Below are 24,091 nucleotides of genomic sequence, written 5' to 3'. Positions count from 1 at the left end.
TTGGCCAGGGTGGAATGAGGGCTGCTCCTTGGGAATGGGATAAGCATCAGGAAGAGGTTCTTCACTGAGAGGGTTGTCGCACACTGGAAGAGGCCCACAGGGAAGTAGTGACTGCACCAAGCCTGTTGGAGTTTAAGAAGCGTTTGGACTGTACATTTAGTCACGTTGTTATTTACACGGACCCATATATACATTACTCCGTTTTACGCAGCCAGAAAAGGATTAAATGGCTCAAATGGGCATAAAAGAAATAGATGGGGTAAATGGGTATTGCCTGATGGACGGGAAATGCTTCCTAAGTCTGCAGCTGTGCGAGTGCTACGGAGGTTTCATGAGAACACCCACTGGGGAGCTCAAGCACTAGTGGATCAATTCGCTACAAAATAGATGTGTATTGGAATATACAATGTAGCAAAAGGAGTTGTGCATGATTGTCTTGTCTGTAAGAGAGTGACTGCCCGGCAAATGAGGAAAAGAGTGTTAGGAGGTCGGGAATTAGCGCACCGACCTTTTGCCAGAATTCAATTGGATTTCACAGAACTTCCAAAAGTAGGAAGGTAGAAATATTTATTAGTAATTGTAGACCATCTCACGCACTTTGTGGAAGCTTTCCCGACAACGAGAACAACGGCCCGAGCTGTGGTAAAAATACTGTTAGAAAACATTATCCCAAGGTACGGGATTGTAGAAACAATTGATTCTGACCGAGGCCCGCACTTTATATCAAAAGTGTCCCAAGAAACTACGAAAGCCTTGGGGACAAGTTGGGAATATCATACTCCGTGGCACTCTCAAAGCTCTGGAAAGGTAGAACGAATGAATGGGGAAATTAAAAAGCAACTAACAAAGCTTATGATGGAGACAAAATCCTCCTGGGTGAAATGTTTACCACTTGCACTACTGAATATTCGAACACAGCTTCAAGCCGATGTCGGAATCTCACCTTTTGAAATACTATACGGTATGCCTTATGATCTAGAGATGCCATCTGATCACCCCCAGATACAGGACATTCAATTAACACCTTATTTAATACAGCTGATGAATAGATGGAGGGAATTACAAGCGAAAGGCTTGGTGGCATAGCGTCCCCCGTTAGATATAGCAATCCATAGAATACAGCCTGGAGATAAGGTTCTAATTAAGACATGGAAAGAAACATCTTTAACACTACGGTGGGAAGGCCCCTATGTTGTTTTACTTACCACAGAGACAGCTATCCGGACGGCTGAGAAGGGGTGGACGCATGCCAGTCGTGTGAAGGGACCAATCCAGACAAGAGAATGGGGAAGCGGTCGCAGGCCCTGATGACTTAAAGCTCACTCTGAAACGGCCTCGATAAGTATAATATATACTGTCACTGTCTATGTATCGTAAAAAGGGGGAGGAGGGGGGCTCTGTGTGATCGGTAACAGGCAAGAGGTTGCAGCTAACCGAGAAACACCCCTGAAGAGCACTACTGCTGCCGAGAAGAACGCGCACCTTGTAGTTCGCCGCAACCGAACTGACAAGCGAGGCAGAGAGTGAAACGGTGGGGAACTGCGTGACCAGGTAAAAAAAAAAAAAAGAAAAAAAAGAAAAAAAACCCTCCGAAAATGGGCCCTATCCACTTTTTGCGATACATAGTAGTAGGTGTAAGTGTTTGCACTGTTCCTGGGTCTGCGCACCCTCATCAACCTTTTATTTGGAGCCTAATTAGATGGGAAGATTACCATGTTGTGCAGCAAATAATCACCGCTGGGGGCCCTAGTTGTAAGGTCTTACTGTGTGACCTTGTGACATGGGGCAAAAATGTACCAAACATATGTTCTGGTCAATTGAGCTTCTATATGTGCCCAAGTTCTAACCCGGGAAGACCGTATTGTAACTATCCACATGAATACTTTTGTGCCTATTGGGGTTGTGAGACTATTGCCACAGACTGGAATCCCGGAGCTGGAGCGGACAAATATTTGAAGGTGGGTACGGGCCACCAGGATATAACCATAAGGGCGAACTACAGCATTACGCCACCCTCTCCAGGTCAGATTGCAAATTCCTATACATCAATGTAACCCAACCGGGAGATCAAAGGTGGACCCTAGGACAACGCTGGGGAATTAGGTTGCATGAATCCGGAGCTGATAGGGGAGGGATAATATATAGAAGGAAAGAAGAGATTAAGAACCCCCAACGGGTAGGACCAAACCAAGAACTGTCAGGAAATGTTTTAAGAATTCAACCTACACAAGCTTCTGAAATACGAACTCCAAATAGCCCAAAACCACTGAAGGTCATTAATAAATCAGTAGGCCAAAAATATGAAAAAAATGAAGGGATGACAGAGAATAACATGTGGAAAATCGTGGATGCTAGTTATTATTTATTGAATCAAACAATTCCCAACATCCCTAAACCTTGCTGGTTATGCCTTGATATAAGGCCTCCATATGATGACGCCACTGGGGATCTGGGAGAGGCCACCCGTTCACGTAACCCCAACCCTCCACAATGCAATTGGGGGAGGGATGTAGGAATAACATTGACGGAAGTAACTGGGAATGGCAGGTGTGTAGGTACAATCCCTAGTGAGAAGCTCCATCTATGCAGTATTACGGAGAAGGTTACACCAGGAGGTAAAGAAAGGTGGTTAATTCCCGCAAACAACGCTAGATGGGTCTGCTCATCGATAGGTGTTACCCCTTGTTTATCACTTGAACTCTTTAATGTATCTCAAGATTTCTGTATACAGGTGATAATTGTACCAAGAATTCTATACCATTCTGAAGAGTACGTATATACACGGCACACGGTAGCAGAGAACCACTTAACAAAAAGAGAACCAATCACGGCTATAACATTGGCAACGTTGATAATTCTGGGAGGCACCGGGGTGGGCACTGGAGTTGCCTCTCTGGTCAGACAAAGTCAGGAGTTCACCTCCCTACGTGTGGCTGTAGATGAAGACTTAGCTCGAGTTGAACAGTCAATTACTGCCCTGGACAAATCGGCAAGGTCATTATCGGAAGTTGTTTTGCAAAATCGTAGAGGATTAGATCTGGTGTATTTACAAGACGGTGGATTATGTGCCGCCTTGAAAGAAGAATGCTGTGTATATGCAGACCACACTGGAGTAGTGAGGGATACAATGATGAAGCTCAGAGAAAGATTAGAAAAAAGAAAGCGAGAAAATGAGGCTAAGCAGAATTGATACGACTCTTGGTTTAATTATTCACCCTGGCTTACAACTTTACTGTCGACAATAGCGGGACCTTTGTTGTTATTAATGTTGAGTCTAACTTTTGGACCATGTATTCTGAATCGAGTAATCGCGATTGTAAAAAACCGTTTAGAGGCAGCACATTTGATGCATATCAGTGCCAAATATGAACCCATAACCACGAGTGAGGATGCTGAAACTCTAACGCTCAGCAGACAGGCATACCAGGAATTAAGGAACAAAATAAGTAAGTAAAAGAAAAAGGAGGGATTGTGGTGTATGAAGCATGTTTGTTCATTATTTCCCACGGCTATATTAAGAAGGAACAAAGGGAGTCGCCAGGTGGCTGTAAGGACCTTGAGGCTCCCTGCCTGTTGCTGTCTCGGACGGAAAGTTGAGAGAACTTTGTGTAAATACTATAACTGCAAAATTGATAACCCACTGTCCTATCTTAAGACAAACCAACATGACCGGTTAAGGAGGGAAAAACACCACATACCAAGCGGAGGAAGACTACGGCCTTCATCCGTGCGACCACCAGAGGGACAGGAGACGACCCCCTAGCAACAGTCGACGCAGCCGCAGTACCAGGAAGGGGGGCTACGTAATTTATAACAACGTGGTCGGAATTTGGGGGTAGACCTGTGTGGTGCCAGGAGTTGGACTCGATGATCCTTATGGGTCCCTTCCAACTCAGGATATTCTGTGATTCAGTGATTCTATGCCACCAGAACTGGGCAGCGTCCAGGCACCGACTGCCAAGTGTAATTGTGGAGGACGCTGGCTTCCTTAAGCATGAGGCTTAGTAGTTGAGTCCATGCAGCCCAGTTTCCCTCCATTCGGACTCTCCTTTGTGAAAATTCACCCAGTGACAGGGAGCGACCTGGAAGCTTCGCAGCATCTGTATGCAGATGCTGTATACAAGGAAAGCATAACCCTAACAAGCAATGGAAACAGCAAACGCTGTGTGCAAAACCGCTCTTCTGCTCTCTTCACGACTTTGAGAGCTATTGTGTCAAGGATCTCTCCCATGGTTTAGGAATGGGTTCTCTTTTTAAAGTCTGCTTTGCGCAGAGACTGCTGCTGTACTTGCCATCGTGTGTGTAAGCAGAGGCTACAACTTTCAACCCTACTCCAGCCAGGGATGGGTTTGCCACTTCACTCTGTGGGTATTTCTTCTTCCTCTGGACAGCCCTAATCTTCCCCCGATGTTGTGCTTAGGTTTTGAGATTTCTGTCCTCAAGAAGAGCTTTCTATTTCTTGCCTTGACCTAGCGTTCAGTGCATTTTTTCCTTTGGCCTAGAGAATAGCATTTTCAAATTAACCTCCAATTCTTCTGGTTCAGCCACAAAGGTTCCTTTGCTTCAGTCTTGGTCCCCATATGCAATGTGGAGGAAAGACGCTTCTCCTTCCGTATAGCCATTCCTAAATTTTTATTTCTCCTTTCCCTTTCCCTTTCCCTTTCCCTTTCCCTTTCCCTTTCCCTTTCCCTTTCCCTTTCCCTTTCCCTTTCCCTTTCCCTTTCCCTTTCCCTTTCCCTTTCCCTTTCCCTTTCCCTTTCCCTTTTCCTTTCCCTTTCCCTTTTGCCTTTTCACTTTCCCCTTTCCCGTTTCCTTTTTAAATGCAGCTTGCTTAAGGATCGAGATGTAAGACTAGGGGCTGCAAGAGAGCATTTGTCAGCAATGTTGCCCTTCTACATTCAACAGAGAAAGCAGTGGATGGGAGCAGATTTGCATCTGTTGTGTACAAAATGCTTCACACAGGGACGTTGCAAAAGGCCAAAGGGATATTGCTTGACACAGGGCATGGTGCTGAATTATTACTAGGAACTGCTAGGCCAGGCTGGTATGAGGGCTGCTACTTGGGGATGGGATGGACATCTGTCAGCAGCTGGTCAGCAGTTGCACTTTGCCTCGCTTACCTTCCCTATTCTTTTATTCCTGTTCTTCTTATGAACATGAATATGATTTTCTCTTTATTATTATTATTATTATTATTTTATGATTTTTCAACTCCCCCCAATCAATTGGGAGGGAAAAATGGTAAAAACATGGTGAAAAGTATTCTGGGAGTTCTTAATATCACCTGAAGGACAATGCAGTCATTGATCACAGCCAACACAGGTTCATGAGGGGAAAGTGCTGCTTAACGCACTTGATTTCCTTTTCGGAAGTGCTCAACCGTCTAGTTGGCCAAGGGAAGCCAGCTGATGGCACCTGTTTGGATTTCAGCACAGCTTCAATATTGTTTCTCACTGTCTCCTTCTGGACAAATTGAGCAGCACACAGCTAGAGCAATGCATAATGCCATGGGTGAACAAGTGGCTGACGGGTCGGGCTCCAAGGGTTATCGTAAATGGGGTTGCATCGGGCTGGCGGCCAGTCACTAGGGGGCTTCTGCAGGCCTCCATTTTAGGGCCAGTTCTCTTCAATGTTGTACTAACTGACTTGCACGCAGGACTCGAGGGCGTCTTGTGTCGATTTAGGCTCGATGCTAAATTGGGAGGAGCGTCTGACTCCATGGAGGGGAGGAAGGCCTTGCAGAGAGATCCTGACAAATCAGAGAGCTGGGCAATCCCCAACAAGATGAGGTTTAGCGAGAGCGAGTGAGGGATTGCGCACCTGGCAACGGGCAACCCTGGCTGTCCGGACAGTCTGGGGGGAGGAGAGGCTGGAGCGCAGCCCTGCAGAGAGGGCTCTGGGGCTTTTGGTCGACGGCAAGTTGAACGTGAGTCAGCCGTGGGCCCTGGCAGGCAGGAGGGGCAACGGCATCGTGGGGTGCCTCCAGCACAGCATCGCTAGCCGGTCGCGGGCAGGGATTGCTGTGCTCTGCTCTGCGCTCTTTCAGCATCAGCTCGAGTCCTGTGTGCACTTTTGGGCACGGCACTATCAGAAGGCCATAAACCTCTTAGAGAGAGAGCATCCAAAGGAGGGCTTCAAAGTGGTGAAGGGTCTGGAGGGCAGGACAGATGAGGAGCGGCTGAGGTGCCTGCGTTTGTTCAGCCTGCAGGAGATTGAGGAGAGGCCTGATGGCGACCTGCAGCTTCCTCACGAGGGGAGCGGAGGGCCCGGCGCTAAGCTCTGCTCTCTGGGGACGGTGACAAAAGTGGAGGGAATGGCATGGAGCTGTGACAGGGGAGGGTCCGCCTGGAGGTGAGGACAAGATTTTTCACTGACACGGGGCTTGGCCACTGAACCAGGCCTCCCAGTGAAGTGGTCAGGGCAGCAAGCCTGCTGGAGTTCACAAAACGTCTGGGCAATGCTTTCAGACACGTGCTTTAGTTTTTGGGCGTCACCCAGAGCGATGGGCTCTGAGGTCACCCAGCAACGGACTGTGACCTCACGGCCCTCTCTGCTCATATTGGGGCGCAGGCAGAGCCCGCCCCAGCCTGGCTCGTGCCTGGATTCCTGCTGAGCGTTTGTGCGAGGCTTGGAGCGCCGAGCAAGGATTTGTTGGAGCTGTGCTGTGGGGCCGTCGGCAGCTGTTCTCAGTGCCCGTCCCCGCAGGCAGTGCCTGTGTTTCCCCGGCCCTGCCTGGCTCAGGCAGCCGGGGCCCTGTGAGGAGCACTTGCAGCAGCGCAGGTGAGCTGTGTGGGGCCACGTGCCCCGGGGCGGCCCGCGGGGGACGTGGGACCACCCAGCCGTGGGGCTGGGGCCGGGGGGTTCCTGCTGAGGGGCCGGGGCACAGCCAGTGACCTTCTCTCTTCCTCGCAGCGTGCGCGATACCCGCTTCTGCAGTGCCGGTGCAGGGGAGCAGCTCGTCACCATCAGCTCTCCCCAGCGCACCTTAGCGTGAAGATCATGGCCACAGAGGAGGCGTGGACGTGTCCCGTCTGCCGGGAGGGGCGAAAGGATGTGGCCTATGCAACACCGTGCAACCACCGGTTCTGCCTGGGCTGCATCCAGCGCTGGGCAAAGCTGAAGGCCAGCTGCCCACTCTGCAGGACGGGCATGAGAAGCATCAGGGTTTCCGTGCGGGGAGAGGAGGACTACTTGGAATGCATCGTCTCCCCTCCCGCAGTGCCCGTACCTGTTGGCTTCCAGGCAGGCAGCGCCACCGCCCCTCACAGCCCTGCAGCGCCGGCTCCGTCCTCTGTGCCAGCCGAGGAGAGGGATGCGGAGCCCGATCCCCGCGCTGCTGTGGGTGGCCTCCTGCCCGAGGACTGGGCCGTGCTGTTCAGGGAGCGCAGGGACATCCTCGACCCTGTGCTGCCCTGGCTGCGCCGCGAGCTCTCAGCCATCTATGGGACACGCTGGTGGCAGGCGAGAGCTGCAGAGAGCTTCCTCCTGCACTCCCTGTGTGTGATGGGGCTGGACAGGGACGCCATCATTCAGCACACACAGCCCGCCTTGGGGCCCCTCACCGTGCCGCTCATCGACGGGCTCGTCGGCACCATCGTCGCTCTCTGCGGCGAGGACGCACGGAGGCTGCTGGGCCTCGAGAGCAGCCGCCCTGCCAGGGCGCAGGAGGCCAGACCTGCAGCTGCTTCTGGGCACGCTGCCTCCATGCAGGGAACCATCAGCACCAGCCCCGCGCCCTCCAACAGCAACGCAGGCCCTGACATGGAGGAGCTGCCCAGCACATCCAGCGCTTTCCAGCATGGGGGTCCTGGCGAAGTCCCAGCTGCAGCCAACCCCCAGGAGCAGGAAGAGCCCTGTGAAGAGCTGGGGCAGGAGGCAGCAGCAGGTCCCTCTGCCCGGGCCTGCAGGCGCAGACCCTCCACTCCTCACCGCTCGACTCGGGGGTCCCGGCGCCCCAGGAAGCGCACCCGGGCAGGCAGTGCCCAAGACTCTCCCCAGCCCTGCAAGAGGCCGCCCCCCCGGCGCTTCTAGCAGGGCTCTTGTAGTTTATGAAATAAAGAACAATAAAATAGATTGAATATACCACAGAAAATGTCTCGGTGTGATTCAAACCAGAGCTGGCACAGCCCCGTACACGCTGCTGCCTTCCCTCCCTTTTCCTGGTGCCGTCCCCGTGCCCTGCTGGCCCCCACTGTCCCTCACACCCACGACGGAAAGCGCCTCATACTTGCAATGGTAGAAGCAACCTTGGGATGACCGGAAACATATCCTGTGCCCCATGCCACTGCCAGGAACACAATCATGGGCTTTGAAAAACAAGTCTAACTGCTAAACAACTCCTAACCATTACAAACACTTCTTGCTTGGTCTGATTCATAAAAATAAAGGTTAAGAATATTATTGGAGTGTAAAATGTGGTGTTTTTTTGTTGTGGGCTTTTATTTTATTTTTTGTTTTGTACAAAGAGTATCAGTTGAAAGCACATAGTAACACAGGTGCTTGGAGTACATTTCTGGATGCGCGAGGACCACAGACACCGAGTGGAAAGGCCTACGGCAATTTCCCAAAGCTTTTGAAGAATCCTGCTGCCAAGTTGCTTGCTTGCTCCCAAGCCTCTAAACATGCCAGAGTTACTTTGTTCATTACACTGCTTCACTGTGAAGCAGCAGGTTGATTCAAACATTCTCCCTCCGACCCAGAAGACCTTCAGTGGTCTGGTGCCTGCAAACCTGCACAAGATGCAAACCTGCATAAGATATTTTCTACCAAAGTTCCAAGTAACTTCAAATTTTTATTATTATTATTATTATTTTTCTTTTTACACTACACTTCTGGAACATTTTGCCAATTTGCAGTCCGCTCACTCATGTTATGACTTTTTTACACCTGGCTGCTGCTCTGGAAGGCTGCAGCACGTGCCGGCCCATTGCTGGTATAATTACATTCTGATTACTGCAGTTATAACAGCTTCAAACACTTTAGTGTGTCTTAAGAAAAAAAAAAAAGAAAAAAAAAAAAGACAAATCCTTAACGTGGAGTGTAAAGAAAACACTCCCTGCTTTTTAAAAGGAAGTACCACTGCCAGAAGGCACTTGCTGCTCACACTCTTTTAGCACGCGGTGGTTAAGCGGAGTTGCAGCACACCGCCAGCCCTCCTGCCTCTGTCACGCTGCTCAGCAAGAATGCTCTCGCTGCTTAATGGCTTGGGTTTTTTGTAGGATAAAAAAGGAAGCGTGTGTTCACTATCATAAAGTGCATTTCGAGTTAGTTTAACAGACCAGTGGATCAGTTACCACTTGAGAGGTGACACGGTATAGACAAGATTAGGAGTATTTTATTTAAGTGCCAGCCTTAGACCCTGCAGCTTGATGAGTCTGTTGTCTGCTGTCCCCCATTTGGAGCAGCATTTCATGGAACAGAAGTTTATATACCTACATGTGTGTGGGTGGGTGTGTGCATATGTGTGTGTGGCTCACCTGTGGGGACCAATATATGAAAATAATTACTCTCATGTCTAGGTAAAATAATTTGATCATCATTTCAAAATATGATAGATAGGTTGGGGATTAAAATCCAGAAAACGCAAGGTTGTTGGTGTAAGATGGGCATCGTCAGGAGTAGTCAGCATGGATTCAGCACGGGGAAGTCATCCCAGACAGACCTGATGAGCTTCCAAGATGACGTGACCAGCCCAATGGCTGAGAGGGCAGTGGGCATTGTCTTTGTGACTATGGTAAGGCGTTTGTCCCACGTAAGGTCCTCATGGAGTAGCTTTTGATGTATGGCTGGATGAGCAGACAGTGAGATGGATCGAAAACTGGCTGAGCGGCTGGACACGGAGGGTTGTGGTCAGTGGTGCAAGGCCTGGTGGGAGGCCAGTAACAAGTGGAGTACCCCAGGAGCTGATACTGGGTCTGGTCCTGTTTAACACCTTCCTTAACGATCTGGACAATGGGTAGATTGCACCCTCGATAAATTTGCAGATGACAGAGAACTGAGGCTGTGGCTGACCCACCAGAGGGCCGCGCTGCCATCCAGGTGGGCTCAGCAGGCCGGAGAGGCGGGCTGGCAGGAGCAAAGTGTCTCCAGCAGGCTGAGGAAGCTGATCCTCCTCCTCCGCTCAGCACCGGTGAGGCTGCACCTGGAGCAACGTGTCCAGCTCTGGGCTGCCCAGTACAAGGCAGACCCAAACATACTGGGAAGACTCCAACAGACAGCAAGTTGATCAAGGGATGGGAGGAAAGGCTGAGAGAGCTGGGACTTCTCGGCCTGGAGAAGGGGAGGCTCAGGGGGATCTCATCGGCGTCCATAAATACCTGAGGGGAGGTGCAAAGAGGACGGAGCCAGGCTCTTGCCAGTGGTGCCCAAGGACAAGGCAAGAGGCAGTGAGCACAAACTGGAGCACGGGAAGCTCCCTCTGAGCACCAGGCAGCACTTCTGTGCTGTGCGGGTGGCTGAGCACTGGCACAGGCTGCCCAGAGGCTGTGGGGTCTCCTCGCTACGGATCTTCAAAACCTGCCTGGACACGGGCCTGGGCACCTGGCTCTGGAGCAGGGGTGGGACCAGATGAGCTCCTGAGGGCCCTGCCAGCCTCAGCCATTCTGTGATTCCGTGGTCACAAATGCCCCAACCGGGCAAACAGTTAAGGCAGAAACTTGCCTTATTAATCCGCCGATCATGAGATGAAAATCCACGTAGCAGAAAAAAAGGCTATTTTAAAAGTTAAAAATAAAGAGAACGTATTGTAATGACGTTTGTTCTCATTGTTCCCTTCACACGGTTTGTTACATTCTCTCTACATAGGTCCTAGGATTGCAGATTTTCCCATGTTTATTGGTATAAGAAATATCTCAATAATTTTCTCAGACAGGGTCTTCTGGGAAGATAATTTATTCATTTATTCACAATTGCAATGCTGTGTGTCCTGCGAACAGGGGTGCACAGTAACAGTATATCATCACCTTATATCCCCTATTACCCGATGTTTAATTCGTCCCCTTTCCTCACTGGCTGAGTACTACAGGCCCACAACCTACACTTGTAACTACGCCCTCTATATACAGTTTTATTTGACTAAACTTTAATTTCTTTGTTGTTGTTTTTTGTTTGTTTGTTTTGGAAATGGAAGGGCCCAAGATTTTGTAGCTTCTTGTTCTTGCTGATTCTGCAAGTGTCTGTCTCGTTTTCCTTAGCCATTGTTCTTATCCTGGGACAGTCTCGTTCTCTGGAGATAATCCGGGGAACTATAGGCCTGTTAGCTTGACCTCAGTGCCAGGGAAGCTCATGGAGCAGATTATCTTGAATGTCATCACGCGGCACTTGCAGGGCAACCAGGCGATCAGGCCCAGTCAGCATGGGTTTATGAAAGACAGGTCCTGCTTGACGAACCTGATCTCCTTCTATGACCAAGTGACGCGCTTGGTGGATGAGGGGAAGGCTGTGGATGTGGTTTACCTTGACTTCAATAAGGCTTTTGACACAGTTCCCCACAACATTCTCCTCAAGAAACTGGCTGCTCGGGGCTTGGACTGGCGTACGCTTTGTTGGGTTAGAAACTGGCTGGATGGCCGGGCCCAGAGAGTTGTGGTGAATGGAGTCAAATCCGGTTGGAGGCCGGTCACTAGTGGAGTACCCCAGGGCTCGGTACTGGGGCCGGTCCTCTTTAATATCTTTATCGATGATCTGGGTGAGGGCGTCCAGTGCACCCTCAGTAAGTTTGCAGATGACACCAAGCTAAGTGCGTGTGTCGATCTGCTCGAGGGCAGGAAGGCTCTGCAGGAGGATCTGGATAGGCTGGAGCGATGGGCTGAGGTCAACTGTATGAAGTTCAACAAGGCCAAGTGCCGGGTCCTGCACCTGGGGCGCAACAACCCCAAGCAGAGCTACGGGCTGGGAGATGAGTGGCTGGAAAGCTGCCTGGCCGAGAAGGACCTGGGAGTATTGGTTGATAGTTGGCTGAATATGAGCCAGCAGTGTGCTCAGGTGGCCAAGAAGGCCAACAGCATCCTGGCCTGTATAAGAAGCAGTGTGGCCAGCAGGTCTAGGGAGGTGATTGTGCCCCTGTACTCGGCTCTGGTGAGGCCGCACCTTGAGTACTGTGTTCAGGTTTGGGCCCCTCGCTACAGGAAGGACATGGACGTGCTCGAGCGAGTCCAGAGAAGGGCGACCAAGCTGGTGAGGGGTCTGGAGAACAAGTCTTACGAGGAGCGGCTGAGGGAGCTGGGGTTGTTTAGCCTGGAGAAGAGGAGGCTCAGGGGAGACCTCATCGCTCTCTACAGTTACCTTAAAGGCGGCTGTAGAGAGGTGGGTGTTGGTCTGTTCTCCCACGTGTCTGGTGACAGGACGAAGGGGAATGGGCTAAAGTTGCGCCAGAGGAGGTTTAGGTTGGATGTTAGGAAGAACTTCTTTACCGAAAGGGTTGTTAGGCACTGGAATGGGCTGCCCAGGGAAGTGGTTGAGTCACCATCCCTGGAGGTCTTTAGAAGACGTTTAGATGTAGCCCTTAGTGATATGGTTTAGTGTAGGACTTGTTAGTGTTAGGGCTGAGGTTGGACTAGATGATCTTGGAGGTCTCTTCCAACCTAGACGATTCTGTGATTCTGTGAAAACCCGCCCGGCTTCCACCCAGCACAACGTGATGTCTCCCCATGCTGAGGTCACCCAGCGATGGGCTCTGAGGTCACCCAGCAACGGACTCTGTGACCTCACGGCCCTCTCTGCTCATATTGGGGCGCAGGCAGAGCCCGTCCCAGCCTGGCTCGTGCCTGGACTCCCGCTGAGCGTTTGTGCGAGGCTTGGAGCGCCGAGCAAGGATTTGTTGGAGCTGTGCTGTGGGGCCGTCGGCAGCTGTTCTCAGTGCCCGTCCCCGCAGGCAGTGCCTGTGTTTCCCCGGCCCTGCCTGGCTCAGGCAGCCGGGGCCCTGTGAGGCGCGCTCGCAGCAGCGCAGGTGAGCTGTGTGGGGCCACGTGCCCTGGGGGGCATGGGACGGCCCAGCCTCGGGGCTGGGGCTGGGGGGTTTCCTGCTGAGGGGCCGGGGCACAGCCAGTGACCTTCTCTCTTCCTCGCAGCGTGCGCGATACCCACTTCTGCAGTGTTGGTGCAGGGGAGCAGCTCGTCACCATCAGCTCTCCCCAGCCCAGCCTGAAGACCATGGCCACAGAGGAGGCGTGGACGTGTCCCGTCTGCCGGGAGGGGCGAAAGGACGTGGCCTACACGACACCATGTAACCACCGGTTCTGCCTGGGCTGCATCCAGCGCTGGGCAAAGCTGAAGGCCAGCTGCCCACTCTGCAGGACGGGCATGAGGACCATCAAGGTTTCCGTGCGGGGAGACGAAGACTACCTAGAATGCATCGTCTCCCCTCCCGCAGTGCCCGTACCTGTTGGCTTCCAGGCAGGCAGCGCCACCGCCCCTCACAGCCCTGCAGCGCCGGCTCCGTCCTCTGTGCCAGCCGAGGAGAGGGATGCGGAGCCCGATCCCCGCGCTGCTGTGGGCGGCCTCCTGCCCGAGGACTGGGCCGTGCTGTTCAGGGAGCGCAGGGACATCCTCGACCCTGTGCTGCCCTGGCTGCGCCGCGAGCTCTCAGCCATCTATGGGACACGCTGGTGGCAGGCGAGAGCTGCAGAGAGCTTCCTCCTGCACTCCCTGTGTGTGATGGGGCTGGACAGGGACGCCATCATTCAGCACACACAGCCCGCCTTGGGGCCCCTCACCGTGCCGCTCATCGACGGGCTCGTCGGCACCATCGTCGCTCTCTGCGGCGAGGACGCACGGAGGCTGCTGGGCCTCGAGAGCAGCCGCCCTGCCAGGGCGCAGGAGGCCAGACCTGCAGCTGCTTCTGGGCACGCTGCTCCAGCGCAGGGAGCCTTCAGTACCAGCCCTGCGCCCTCCAGCAGCTCTGCAGACCCTGACAGGGACGAGATCCCCGGCACATCCAGCATGCTCCAGCGTGGGGGTCCTGGCGAAGTCCCAGCTGCAGACAGCCCCAGGGAGCAGGAAGAGCCCCGTGAAGAGCTGGGGCAGGAGGCAGCAGCAGGTCCCTCTGCCCGGGCCTGCAGGCGCAGACCCTCCACTCCTCACCGCTCGACTCGGGGGTCCCGGCGCCCTAGGAAGCGCACCCGGGCGAGCAGTGCCCAAGACTCTCCCCAGCCCTGCAAGAGGCCGCCCCCTCGGCGCTTCTAGCAGGGCTCCTGCGGGAGATGAAATAAAGAACAATAAAATAAATTGAATATACCACAGAAAAAGTCTCGGTGTGATTCAAACCAGAGCTGCCACAGCCCCGTACACGCTGCTGCCTTCCCTCCCTTTTCCTGGTGCCGTCCCCGTGCCCTGCTGGCCCCCACTGTCCCTCACACCCACGACGGAAAGCGCCTCATACTTGCAATGGTAGAAGCAACCTTGGGATGGCCGGAAACATATCCTTTGTCCCATGCCACTGCCAGGAACACAATCGTGGGCTTTGAAAAACAAGTCCTACGGCAACATGGCACCTCAGAAAAAGAACTGAGTATCTCAAACAACCTCAGCGACACTCGGGCCAAAGAGCATGGTACTCAGTGGGTGTATCATAGCCGTCATCAGCCCCCAGCCTCCCGCTGTCCCTCAGACACGTTACGGGTCGCAGCGGCCGCCTCACAGCGCCGCCAGCGGCCGTTAGGGGCCGTGCGCAGAGGGGGCGCGTGTGCCTTCAAGGCCACCGGCGCTCGGCGCATGCGCGTCTGTGCGCCGCGCCGGGCGGTGAGTAGTACGCATGCGTCAAGGCGCCGCACCGGCCCCCTCCGCACCGCCCTGCTCCCCTCACACCGCTCCGGCTGCCCTTTTGCGCCTGTCGGGCCGCGCGTCCGGCTCGGTGCCCGCTCCGCGCACCGCCGAGCGGCTCGCCTCGCACCCCCTCCCCAAACATCCAACGGGGCGACGCGCGGAGCGCTCGGATCGGCGCCGCCTGCCGTCTCCACATCCCTTTCTGCTCAGGCATCGCGGCGGGCAGCCCTGAACGGGGCGGGGTCCTGGCTGCGGAGGGGTCCTGCGGTGACCTCGGCGGTCGGCAGCCGGCGCGGGGCCTGGCGGGGCGGAGCGGGGCCGGGCCGGGCCGCGCCGGGCCCACGGGAGCCGAGCGGGGCCGGGCGGAGCGGGGCCGACAGGAGCGGGGCGGATTTATGCGCTGCGAGCGGGGCCGGGCCGGGCGGCTGGAGCGGCGGCGGCGGCGGCGGGCGGGAGCAGCATGGTGAGCGGCCGGGGGGGGGGGGGGTAGTTAATTGGTTAATTAATTAATTAGCGCGGTCCCGAGGGCTCTGCGCGCCCTCGGGAGGCTGTGCGGAGACCTTGAGCGCTGTGTGCGGGTCTGTAGGTGGATACGGGGTAAAATCTACCCAAGTTTAAAAAAAAAAAAAAAACCTATTCAGCTCTGCTAATATTGAGATATTTAATTAATAATACTTACATATGTTTCTTGATCATGTACATTATGTGAAAGGAAGGGTAGCTCTTCACCTCCCTACATCTTTTTTCCCTTCCTTTTCATTTCTTTCCTGCGGAGATTAGAATACTGAATATCAAGGCATCGAAATAATTCCTGTAATTTGCAGTATTCCACCCATCTATCACTGCATTCCAAGATAATTTGGGAAAACTCTAAACAAATCTCCCTTTTCCTTTCAGTGCAGGCCCTTATTTTAATAAATGGGGTGCTTTTTTCTGTTTTCTGATGGTCTTGAGAAGTCAGTTCCAGTTTTCTTTGCTAGTTGCTGGCAGTGAGGACAAACGGTCCTTGCCCGTGGTTCCGTGGCATACGTGAAAAGACATTTTTTCATAGTCCGCGTGTAGGCTGTCTGTAAGCTGCATTCTCCAGCACCAAGTCAGTGGTGGAATGAACTGTGCAACGGTTGCTTTTGCATCAGTGGGCGTGCAAGTTAAGTCACTAAAACGACTGGAAAACACTGCTCTGAGTTGTGGCCACCCGCACTCACCTTTGCAGCTGTAATGCCTGTTACGCAGGCTCACAACTTTCAGTTCTGCACAAACATTTAAGATGTTTACATTTAACATTTAAATATAAAATTCACATAAACATTTAATACCGTGAGGTCGTGGTGTTTGGAGTGCTCAGCATGAGAGCACTCAGCATGAGAGCTCAGCATGAGAGCTCAACTTTTTGTTCTTGGAAAGATCCTTGTAATGGCAAAGCTTTCAATGTAAAAAAAACAAATGTTTTGATGAGAGGTTTTCAGAGTATCCAGCTTGTTTTTTGATTAGGAAAATATGGGTAAACTAGATTTTAAAAATCTGTTAGTTGCAATAAGATCTAACCTTGGATTTTTTTTTTCCATTGTAGTAGATCAAGTTTCAGTTCTGCCTAAGGGATGTTCTTTATCAGTTGCTGCAGTAATAATGATAATTTTATGACTTTAAAAGTGCCTTGGTTCTGGTTGTGAGATTTCTACAGCAATAACTTGACTTGCCTGATGTTTGCTGGTTCTGTAATCACGATGCTTAGAGAGTACTCGTGCTTCTTGTTCCACTAAGAACAAAACAGAATCGGTTGGTGGGAAAATACATCCTGATGCAAAGGCAGTCGTGCTGCTGCTGACTGCTTCCATCTGCCAGTTTGTGACTCTCCTTTGAACGTGGGGAAGGACACTGGTCGAGGCAGAATTGACCTCTTGGGTGGGAAAGACCCGTGGAGGTGAGTGGTTTGGTGGTAGTCCGGAATTCCTCACGTCTTGTTTCACACTGATTGATATTCTGTTCCTTTCTGCTATGTTGCAAACAGCAGAAGGAGTAGGAAAATACAAATTCAGGAAATTTTGGTCATAAAACAAAGAAAAAATCCAAATTTTAAGGAGATGTCTCAATGTAGATGTCTTTCCTAAAATCAGCTTTATGGGCTTTTGATATTTACAGATGGTAAGATATTCACTGTCTCAGATTGCCACCTGTATAAAATATCAGTCTGGCTTACAGGCATTTTGTTAAAGTACTCTTTTTCATAGGAAGCGTACATTTTAAGACTTTGCACAGTGAGCTCAGTTTTCTTTGACCATCCCGTATAATATTTTATGATACTTAACAAGCAATCTTGAATTGCATTTGCATTTCTGCAAAGCACTGTTCTGCTTATACAAGCTTCAGCTTGAGCATGTATGTGTACATAGAAAGAAAACTCTGCCTGTGGAAAAGTCTGATTTAATAGTAAAAGCCACAATGTGCCATTGATTAAATGGCATTTCAAATATATTGTATTCAGCTCTAAGGCGCCACAAATACCATCACGCTTTTGGAATTGTGTAAGAGAGGAGTATTGGCTATATCCTAGAAATCTTGCGGGTTGCTAATAGTATAAATGCTTTTCCACATCTTGCCAAAAAGGTCATGAATTTTCAAGTACGTTTGTGTGCTGCCATGGGGAGAGTTTGCTATGCCCTGCATTAACATCTGTAGGATACTCCAGTGCACTCGTGTAAAAATCTTGCTTGTGCAAGATGTGCACTTCAAAAAGTAAGTGTCGACACTGTGTTCGTGAAGCTGTGGATTGGATGCTCCTGGCCGCGCTCTCGGGCGTGCAGTGGTGTTGCTGGTACGCCGTTCTGAGCAGTCCCCATGCTGTGTGCAGCTCTTAGCTTCAGACCCAAGGCCCTGTGCAGGGCTGGAGTTGGATGTTGTTGCAGACAAGTAGTTTTAAAGTCCTGAGTAAAGCTGGGTGCTGGATTAGTAATATCCTGGTATGTGGTGAGACAAAACCTTGGAGGGCAGAAGATGAGGTAAAACCCTGACATGGTGCTACAAGAATAACCTTGGGCAAGGTCAAAATGAGGCTGAAGCCATGCCTTGGCATAAACCTCGGTTATCTTTGTTTTGCATGTTCTGTAAATAAGTTCATGATGAATAGAAAAACGTCCTTTAGAAGTACTACTTTTATAAATGTTTGTTTTTTTTCTTTTGGTACTATTACGAGAGAGCCGTAGTTGTATTATAAGTACACATCTCTTGTAGATAAGAGTATTGTAACGTTATCATAATTACTTTTTCTTACTTTTTGTTCTCCTAGTTATCACCAACAACATCTCCACTTACATGGTGTTAGAGGTATAGACTGTGAAGGCCAAAGTCTAGGTTATACTTTATTCAAACTTGCCATATTGCCTTTTGGGCTTATCATCATTTTTGAAGGCTGTAAGAGCCTGGCTATTTTACCTTCTAATGTAACTGCTAACAGCTCTCTTGTAGACCACTTTGGCATTCTCTGTTACGTTTTGTTAAAAACGTCTTGTAAAATGTGTGCTATGTTGCACAAGCAAAAGAAATAATTCCATACTTCTTTCAAGGTCCTGGAATTCAGTGCTTGAGACTTTTAAAACGCCTCTGACCAAAGATCTTCCTCTGAAACAGAATTTCAGCAACTGTAAAATTTATTAAATGTTGTAGTCCCTGATTGTTCTGTTTTAGTCTCATCTTTGACCCCGGGGTTGCTTGCCAGCCTCTATTTTGCAGAGAAACTGGACGGTCGTTCCTTTGGGCTGAGTGCTTCTCAGCCCTGTTCACATTGACAGAAACGCTTCTCTGATCAGCAAGATACTGATTTATATCTCCAGTGTCTTGAATTTGGCTTTCAAATTCCAAGCTGCAGAGCTGAATCATGGCAGGGACATGGATCTATGTGGAATCAGAGGATGCTGCAGGCGTAGGAGATGAGCTCAAGTTCTTCCATTTTCCACAAACTGTTCTGTAAGTTTGTACAATTTACTTAATCTGTGCAACAGTTCCTCATCTCTAAGATGCCTCTTATGAAAGACTTTTTCTTGTAAAATTGCTTTGTCCTTGAACAGCATCTCCTTCAAATATCTGTCATATTCTGTTAAGTATTGGTAGATTTCTTTTTTTTTTTAAGTTGTGGATTTCTGGCATAATGCTAAATTCTGTTTCCTCTAATTTAAAGTGTGTCAACAGAGAATAAGGTATTGGTTCCCACCAATACCTAATCTGCATTTATATTCCTGAAATGAGCGGCTGTGTATTTAAACTGATATTAGTGGTAATAAGAAGACTTAAAAGCATGTGTGAGATTTTTTCTAGACAGGGCCCAAATTGGAATGAACTCTCTATTTTGTGGTTGTCTGTGAGGAGAAAGTGCTGTGACCTCATGTTGCAATTTTGAGATGGTTTGGGATGGTGTGGGTTTTTCTAGAGAGTACTAGTACACGTGTAAATAAGTAGTTTGTAAGTATGTGCAGGTAGAAGAGTTGGCACAAAGTTGTGCTTTGCACATGTGTTATTTTGAGTGGGCATAGTGCCCACTCACGTTTTTTTAATTTCATGTGACAGCTTCTCTCTGGTAACCTACTGGTTTTGGCTGATTACAAACATCCAGAAATCAAGAGAAAAATGCACTGATTGCACGAGTGAGTATATCCATTATTAATTGCTTGAAATGTAGAAAGATACCAGAAGGCAATACCTATCTCAAAGTCTAACTTAAAATCGAAATTAGCAGTATTGTTGCTGCTCTTATGTGTTTTGTTTTTTTTTCATTCCTAAAAACCTGCTAGGTTGTTTCCAGTTGCAAGCTGAAATATTTTTGTAGGTGTTTCTGTTTTTAAGGAACACAGGAGCAACCTTTATGGGAGTGAGCATGGTGAATTCCTGCTGAAGGGAGCGGGGGGGATGTGTGGAGGATTCAGTTGCTTAAGACAGAATGATCCTAATGGGATCAGTTACGACTTGCATCCTTCACTCGAGTAAAGAAATGGGTTTCTGTAGGGGCACTTCTAAATAGTCTGTTGAATTGCAAACATTTTAGCTCAGCTAGTGGACCTCCTACGTTGTCGTGGTGTTTTTTTTTTTTTTTTTTTTTTTTTAACAACTGCCTTGCTTTGCATCATTTTCTCTCCTCTTAGTTGTCTTTAGTTGAAGACTTCAGCAAACAAGCTAGGTCGAGGGACAGTGGTGTTCCTGTCCCATTATTTGAATGTGAGAAATGGTTAGGCTTATCCTAAGATGGTCAGAATAAACACTTGGTTTTCGAATGTATGGTTTTGTAGACAAGTTCAGACAAGTATGTAAACATACTTGTATTGTAAACAAGTATGGTTTGGTAAACAGGTTTTTGTAAAAAGGGTATATAGTTGACGAGCAATATAGTAATTAAAACATATCAATTATATTATGCGGACAGATTGTTTTAATAACATTTCCTTTCATTTTAGGTATACATCCCCTTGGGTAGGGAATGGTTTTGAGTTATTTTAGTTGCGTGACTTCAAGACGCCAAGAATCCGTAATAAAAATGCAAAGTTTAAAAAAATACATACAGATTTCAGGACTAAGCTGGATCATAAGCAAAAGTAAGGTCTTCTGAAGTACGTCAGAGAGTTGTTGAGAGTAATGTAAAGGAGCAGTTGAAATTTCAAGGATGCAAGAGAGGCTTGAGTACTGAAGGAACTTTTGATAGCTGAAGAAACCCAAACATCTTATTTCAAGTTACAGCAAAGTAGGAAATACTTCTAAGTGGTACTTGAAACCTCATTATGAAATGTTTGATAGAGTTTATTCTAAGTGATTGCAAATGGAAAAAGGTAGTTCATGCTATCTTGATCTTCTTCAGTCCTGTTTCATTAAAGATGATACTGGACGTTGCCTATAACAACTGATCTATGATTTTCATAAAAGTAGAATTGACAACACAATTTGTGCTTTATTTAAACAAAAATTATGTTAACCGCTAGTTATGTAGCAGGTGTCTGTGGCAGGGACCTGACTTTCATGACCATGCTGAAGACTTTTATGACTCCTGTCTGAAGATTGAAGACCGTGAGGAGGGGACAGCATCCACCTGATCAAGTGGGGGTAAAAACATCTCTGCTAACAGGATGGCGAACCGGGTGAGGAGAGCTTTAGATGAGCAGTGACGGAGGAAAGAGGTGGTGACTCACAAATCAAGAGGAGAAAGTGGTGGTCTGAAAGTCTTTGAAAACAACTGATCCGGGCAGAATGGGGCCCGCTGATGTATAAACATAAATAAGGGAATGCCTGTACACAAATAACGAGGTCAGCATTAAGGGGGAGAAGCTGTCATACCTCTTCTGGGCAATTAGTACAATTGGTGCATTTCTAATGCGACTGTACGGTAACACCTGCAGCATGGGGAACAAAGGGGACATGAGGGGTTGGTGTGGCTGTGATTTCATTGGGATGTGAGGGAGACTCACTGCTTGAGAGCAGCAGGGATGCATGGAGGTGTACCAGGGGATGAGGAGTGAACTGTCTGAGAGCTTATGGGTGAGTTGTATTAGGGCTGAGCAATGTGCGTGATGTCAGTGTCTGCTATACACAAACGTCTTATTCACAAACGTGTAGAAGATAAGCCCGTCTTCAGACAGCTGGAAGAATCCTCGTGTGACTGGCACTGGTTCTCACAGGGTACTTCAACCACACCAACATCTGCTGAAGAGCACAGGAGGGTACAAACAATCCAGGAGGTGTTTGCTGTGCGTTGATGGCAATTTCCTAACACAGGTGACTGAGAAGGTGATGAGGAAGGGTGCTCTGTTGGACCTCAGACTTGCAAACAAGGAAGGAACTGGTCAGTGATGTGAACGCCGGTGCAGCCTTTGTTGCAGTAACCATCAAATGGTAGACTTGAGGATCCTGGGAGAAGGAAACAAGGCAAATAGCAGGTTCACAACTAGTGTTCAGGACAGCAGACTCTGGCTTGTTCAGGCCTCAGCTGGAAGAATCCTGTGGAGCATGGTCTTGGAGAGAAGAGGTGTCTGTGAAAGCTGGTTGACTTTCAGGGATCACCTCTTTCAAGCTCAAGAACAATAGATGATGATATGCAGGACATGATACATGTGGGTGAACATACAGCTCATTGCAAAACTCAAACATGGGAAGTATGCAGGAGGTGGAATTGGGGTCAGGTCATCTACAAAGTAGGTCCAACCAACCACCTGTATTAGGACCAGTATCACCAAAAAAATGCAAAGGGTTTTCATAACTGGAGATTACTTGCTCAGAGGCTCTGATGCGCCCATTTGCTGTCTGGACAATCTCTAGCGAGGTTTGCTGCCTGCTGTGGGCTCACATTTGTGATATCATGAAGAGGCTACCAAGCGTTGTGAGGACTACCACTCAATCCTACTCTTTCAAATGAGGCTGCAACAAGGAGACTCTGAAATATCAAAAGGGGTTTTATATATAATATTAAAAGAGCTGGGACCGTTCAGCCTGGTGAAAGCTCGGGAGGGATTTTGTCCTGGGGTATAAATACCTGATGGGAGCTGGGGTGGGGAATTAGCAAGATGGAGCCAGGCTTTTTAAGAGTGGTGCCCAGTGAAAGGACAAGAGGCAATGTGCACAATACAGAATATTCCATTTGAACATTAAAAGAAGAAAAAAAAAGTGAGCCCATCTATGACTTCTCTGCCACTGGTTAATGGCATACTGCTTCTGTATATAGAAATATTTTTACCTCTTGATCTTCTATTACACATTACGTCAATACAGAGCTACTGAAGTGTAATTCCCAACTTGTACGACTGCAGACAGAAATATTTTCTCTTCAAGGCATTGTTAGTAACTAGCAATATCCAAAACGTGATGTCTGAGAATGAATGTAAAGATAAACATGTACATACCACTTCTTAAATGTAGTATTTTGTGTGCTAATTGAAAATGTACATATACTCCATTTCACAAGAAAGCATTCCCGAAAATAGTTTGAAAGAGTGAGAATATCTTATTTGGCTGATCCTTTGTGTCTTTTCAGTGCCATGTTTTGGTGAACTTTCCTCATATCGGTTGGATAGTTTTTCTTCTTCTATTGCTTGTTATATGTTAAGTTTGAAAGTCTTGGAAGTACGAGAAAATAAAATGTACATACTTCATGTTTTTAACATGGTATTAATTGATAGAATTTCATGTGCAGGATTAAAGTAATGTAATGCAACGTTGCATTCGTTGTTATTTAGCTTGAGAAGTTTAACGTTGCTTAATAAAGCAACAACAAACAAGCAAGAGCTAACAGTCAGAATTAAAGCTTGCTGAATGACAAGGGGTGAGAGTACTGCCGGCCCTGCTCAAGTGCCAAATCTTGATCAAGATTTGGGTGATAAAGTGAAGTTATTCATGTGCATTCCTGTGCACCCTCCCCTCCCTTCACCGTATGCTCCTTTATTTCAGTAAGGAGCAAATGCTCTGTACTAATAGAAGATTGACATTTTGAGACATAGATGTTGTAAATTCCTAACTCCAGTGGGTTTGTTTGGTGTCAACTCTTAAATCATGCCAGAACTGAAATGACCACAAAGAGCAAGATTATAGTCATAGTCGGTGGTATGACATCGAGGTGTGGCGTACCGTGGAGTGCCATGTCAAGATGCAGCTTCACAACCTGTTGAGCAGAGGCGCTCAGGTGTAGGCAGCATCATCTGTCAGAGAGTTGCTGATGCTGCTAGCCTTGTGATCCACCAAACCTCTTCTTTTAGGTGATAACACGTAACTGATGATGGCAAGGTCCAGGTGATTTATTGAAAACTGATACAGCATATACATTTTTCTCCTATCTAGTTTAAAAAGAAATGAAAAATGTTACCCCTGTGATATGAAGGTGCTTTCAATATGTAAAAACAAACAAAAAGGTTCATCAGCACTTTTTAAAAACGCGTACTGACTTGTTGTTTAACTTATTCCTCTACAGGGTGTGATAGGTGTACAGTTGGTGGTGACCATGGTAATGGCTAGTGTCATACAGAAGATCATACCTCATTATTCTCTTGCTCGTTGGCTTCTCTGCAGTGGCAGGTAAGATAAAAAAAAAACACACACGGTTTCTACACTGCTTGTGAATATGGTATGAATATGAATATGGTATTATGCATCAGAGTAGAAACAGTAGAACATACCAATCTAGTTTAATTACTTTCCAAGAAAGCAATCCACTGTTCTTGAACTTTATTTACACAGCACTGTGACACCTGACTTACAGGTTCAAGGTATAACAGCAGTGCTGCTGGAAATGGACAGCCTTGTTTGTGCTATTAATTGTATCAGCCATAAAGTTAGCTGTTGTCCAGCTTCTACATTATTAAAGACAAAAGCT

General features: G+C 48.7%; 1 protein-coding gene and 1 long non-coding RNA gene across 3 annotated transcripts in view; both read left to right on the top strand.

The window, feature by feature from the left end:
• The first annotated feature begins 14,259 nt into the window (after window positions 1–14,259).
• The window catches only part of TMEM161B (transmembrane protein 161B), a 42,549-nt gene continuing 32,717 nt past the window's right edge, over window positions 14,260–24,091 (top strand). The window contains exons 1-2 of one of the 2 annotated variants that reach the window (XM_083818203.1): window positions 14,260–15,223; window positions 23,690–23,793. In XM_083818203.1, coding sequence (XP_083674329.1) covers window positions 15,221–15,223; window positions 23,690–23,793 — 107 coding nt within the window. In that variant the 5' untranslated portion in view covers window positions 14,260–15,220. The remainder of the gene's footprint in view (window positions 15,224–23,689; window positions 23,794–24,091) is intronic. The other variant, XM_083818202.1, reaches the window with a different exon arrangement.
• LOC310889941 lies at window positions 16,151–23,689 on the top strand. Its single transcript, XR_014576925.1, has 2 exons — window positions 16,151–19,394; window positions 20,199–23,689. It is a non-coding gene; the product is annotated as an uncharacterized lncRNA (long non-coding RNA).

This window comes from Anser anser (assembly GCF_964211835.1).
Source record: "Anser anser genome assembly, chromosome: Z".
Lineage (NCBI taxonomy): Eukaryota > Metazoa > Chordata > Aves > Anseriformes > Anatidae > Anser > Anser anser.
This window is presented reverse-complemented; position numbering and strand designations above follow the sequence as displayed.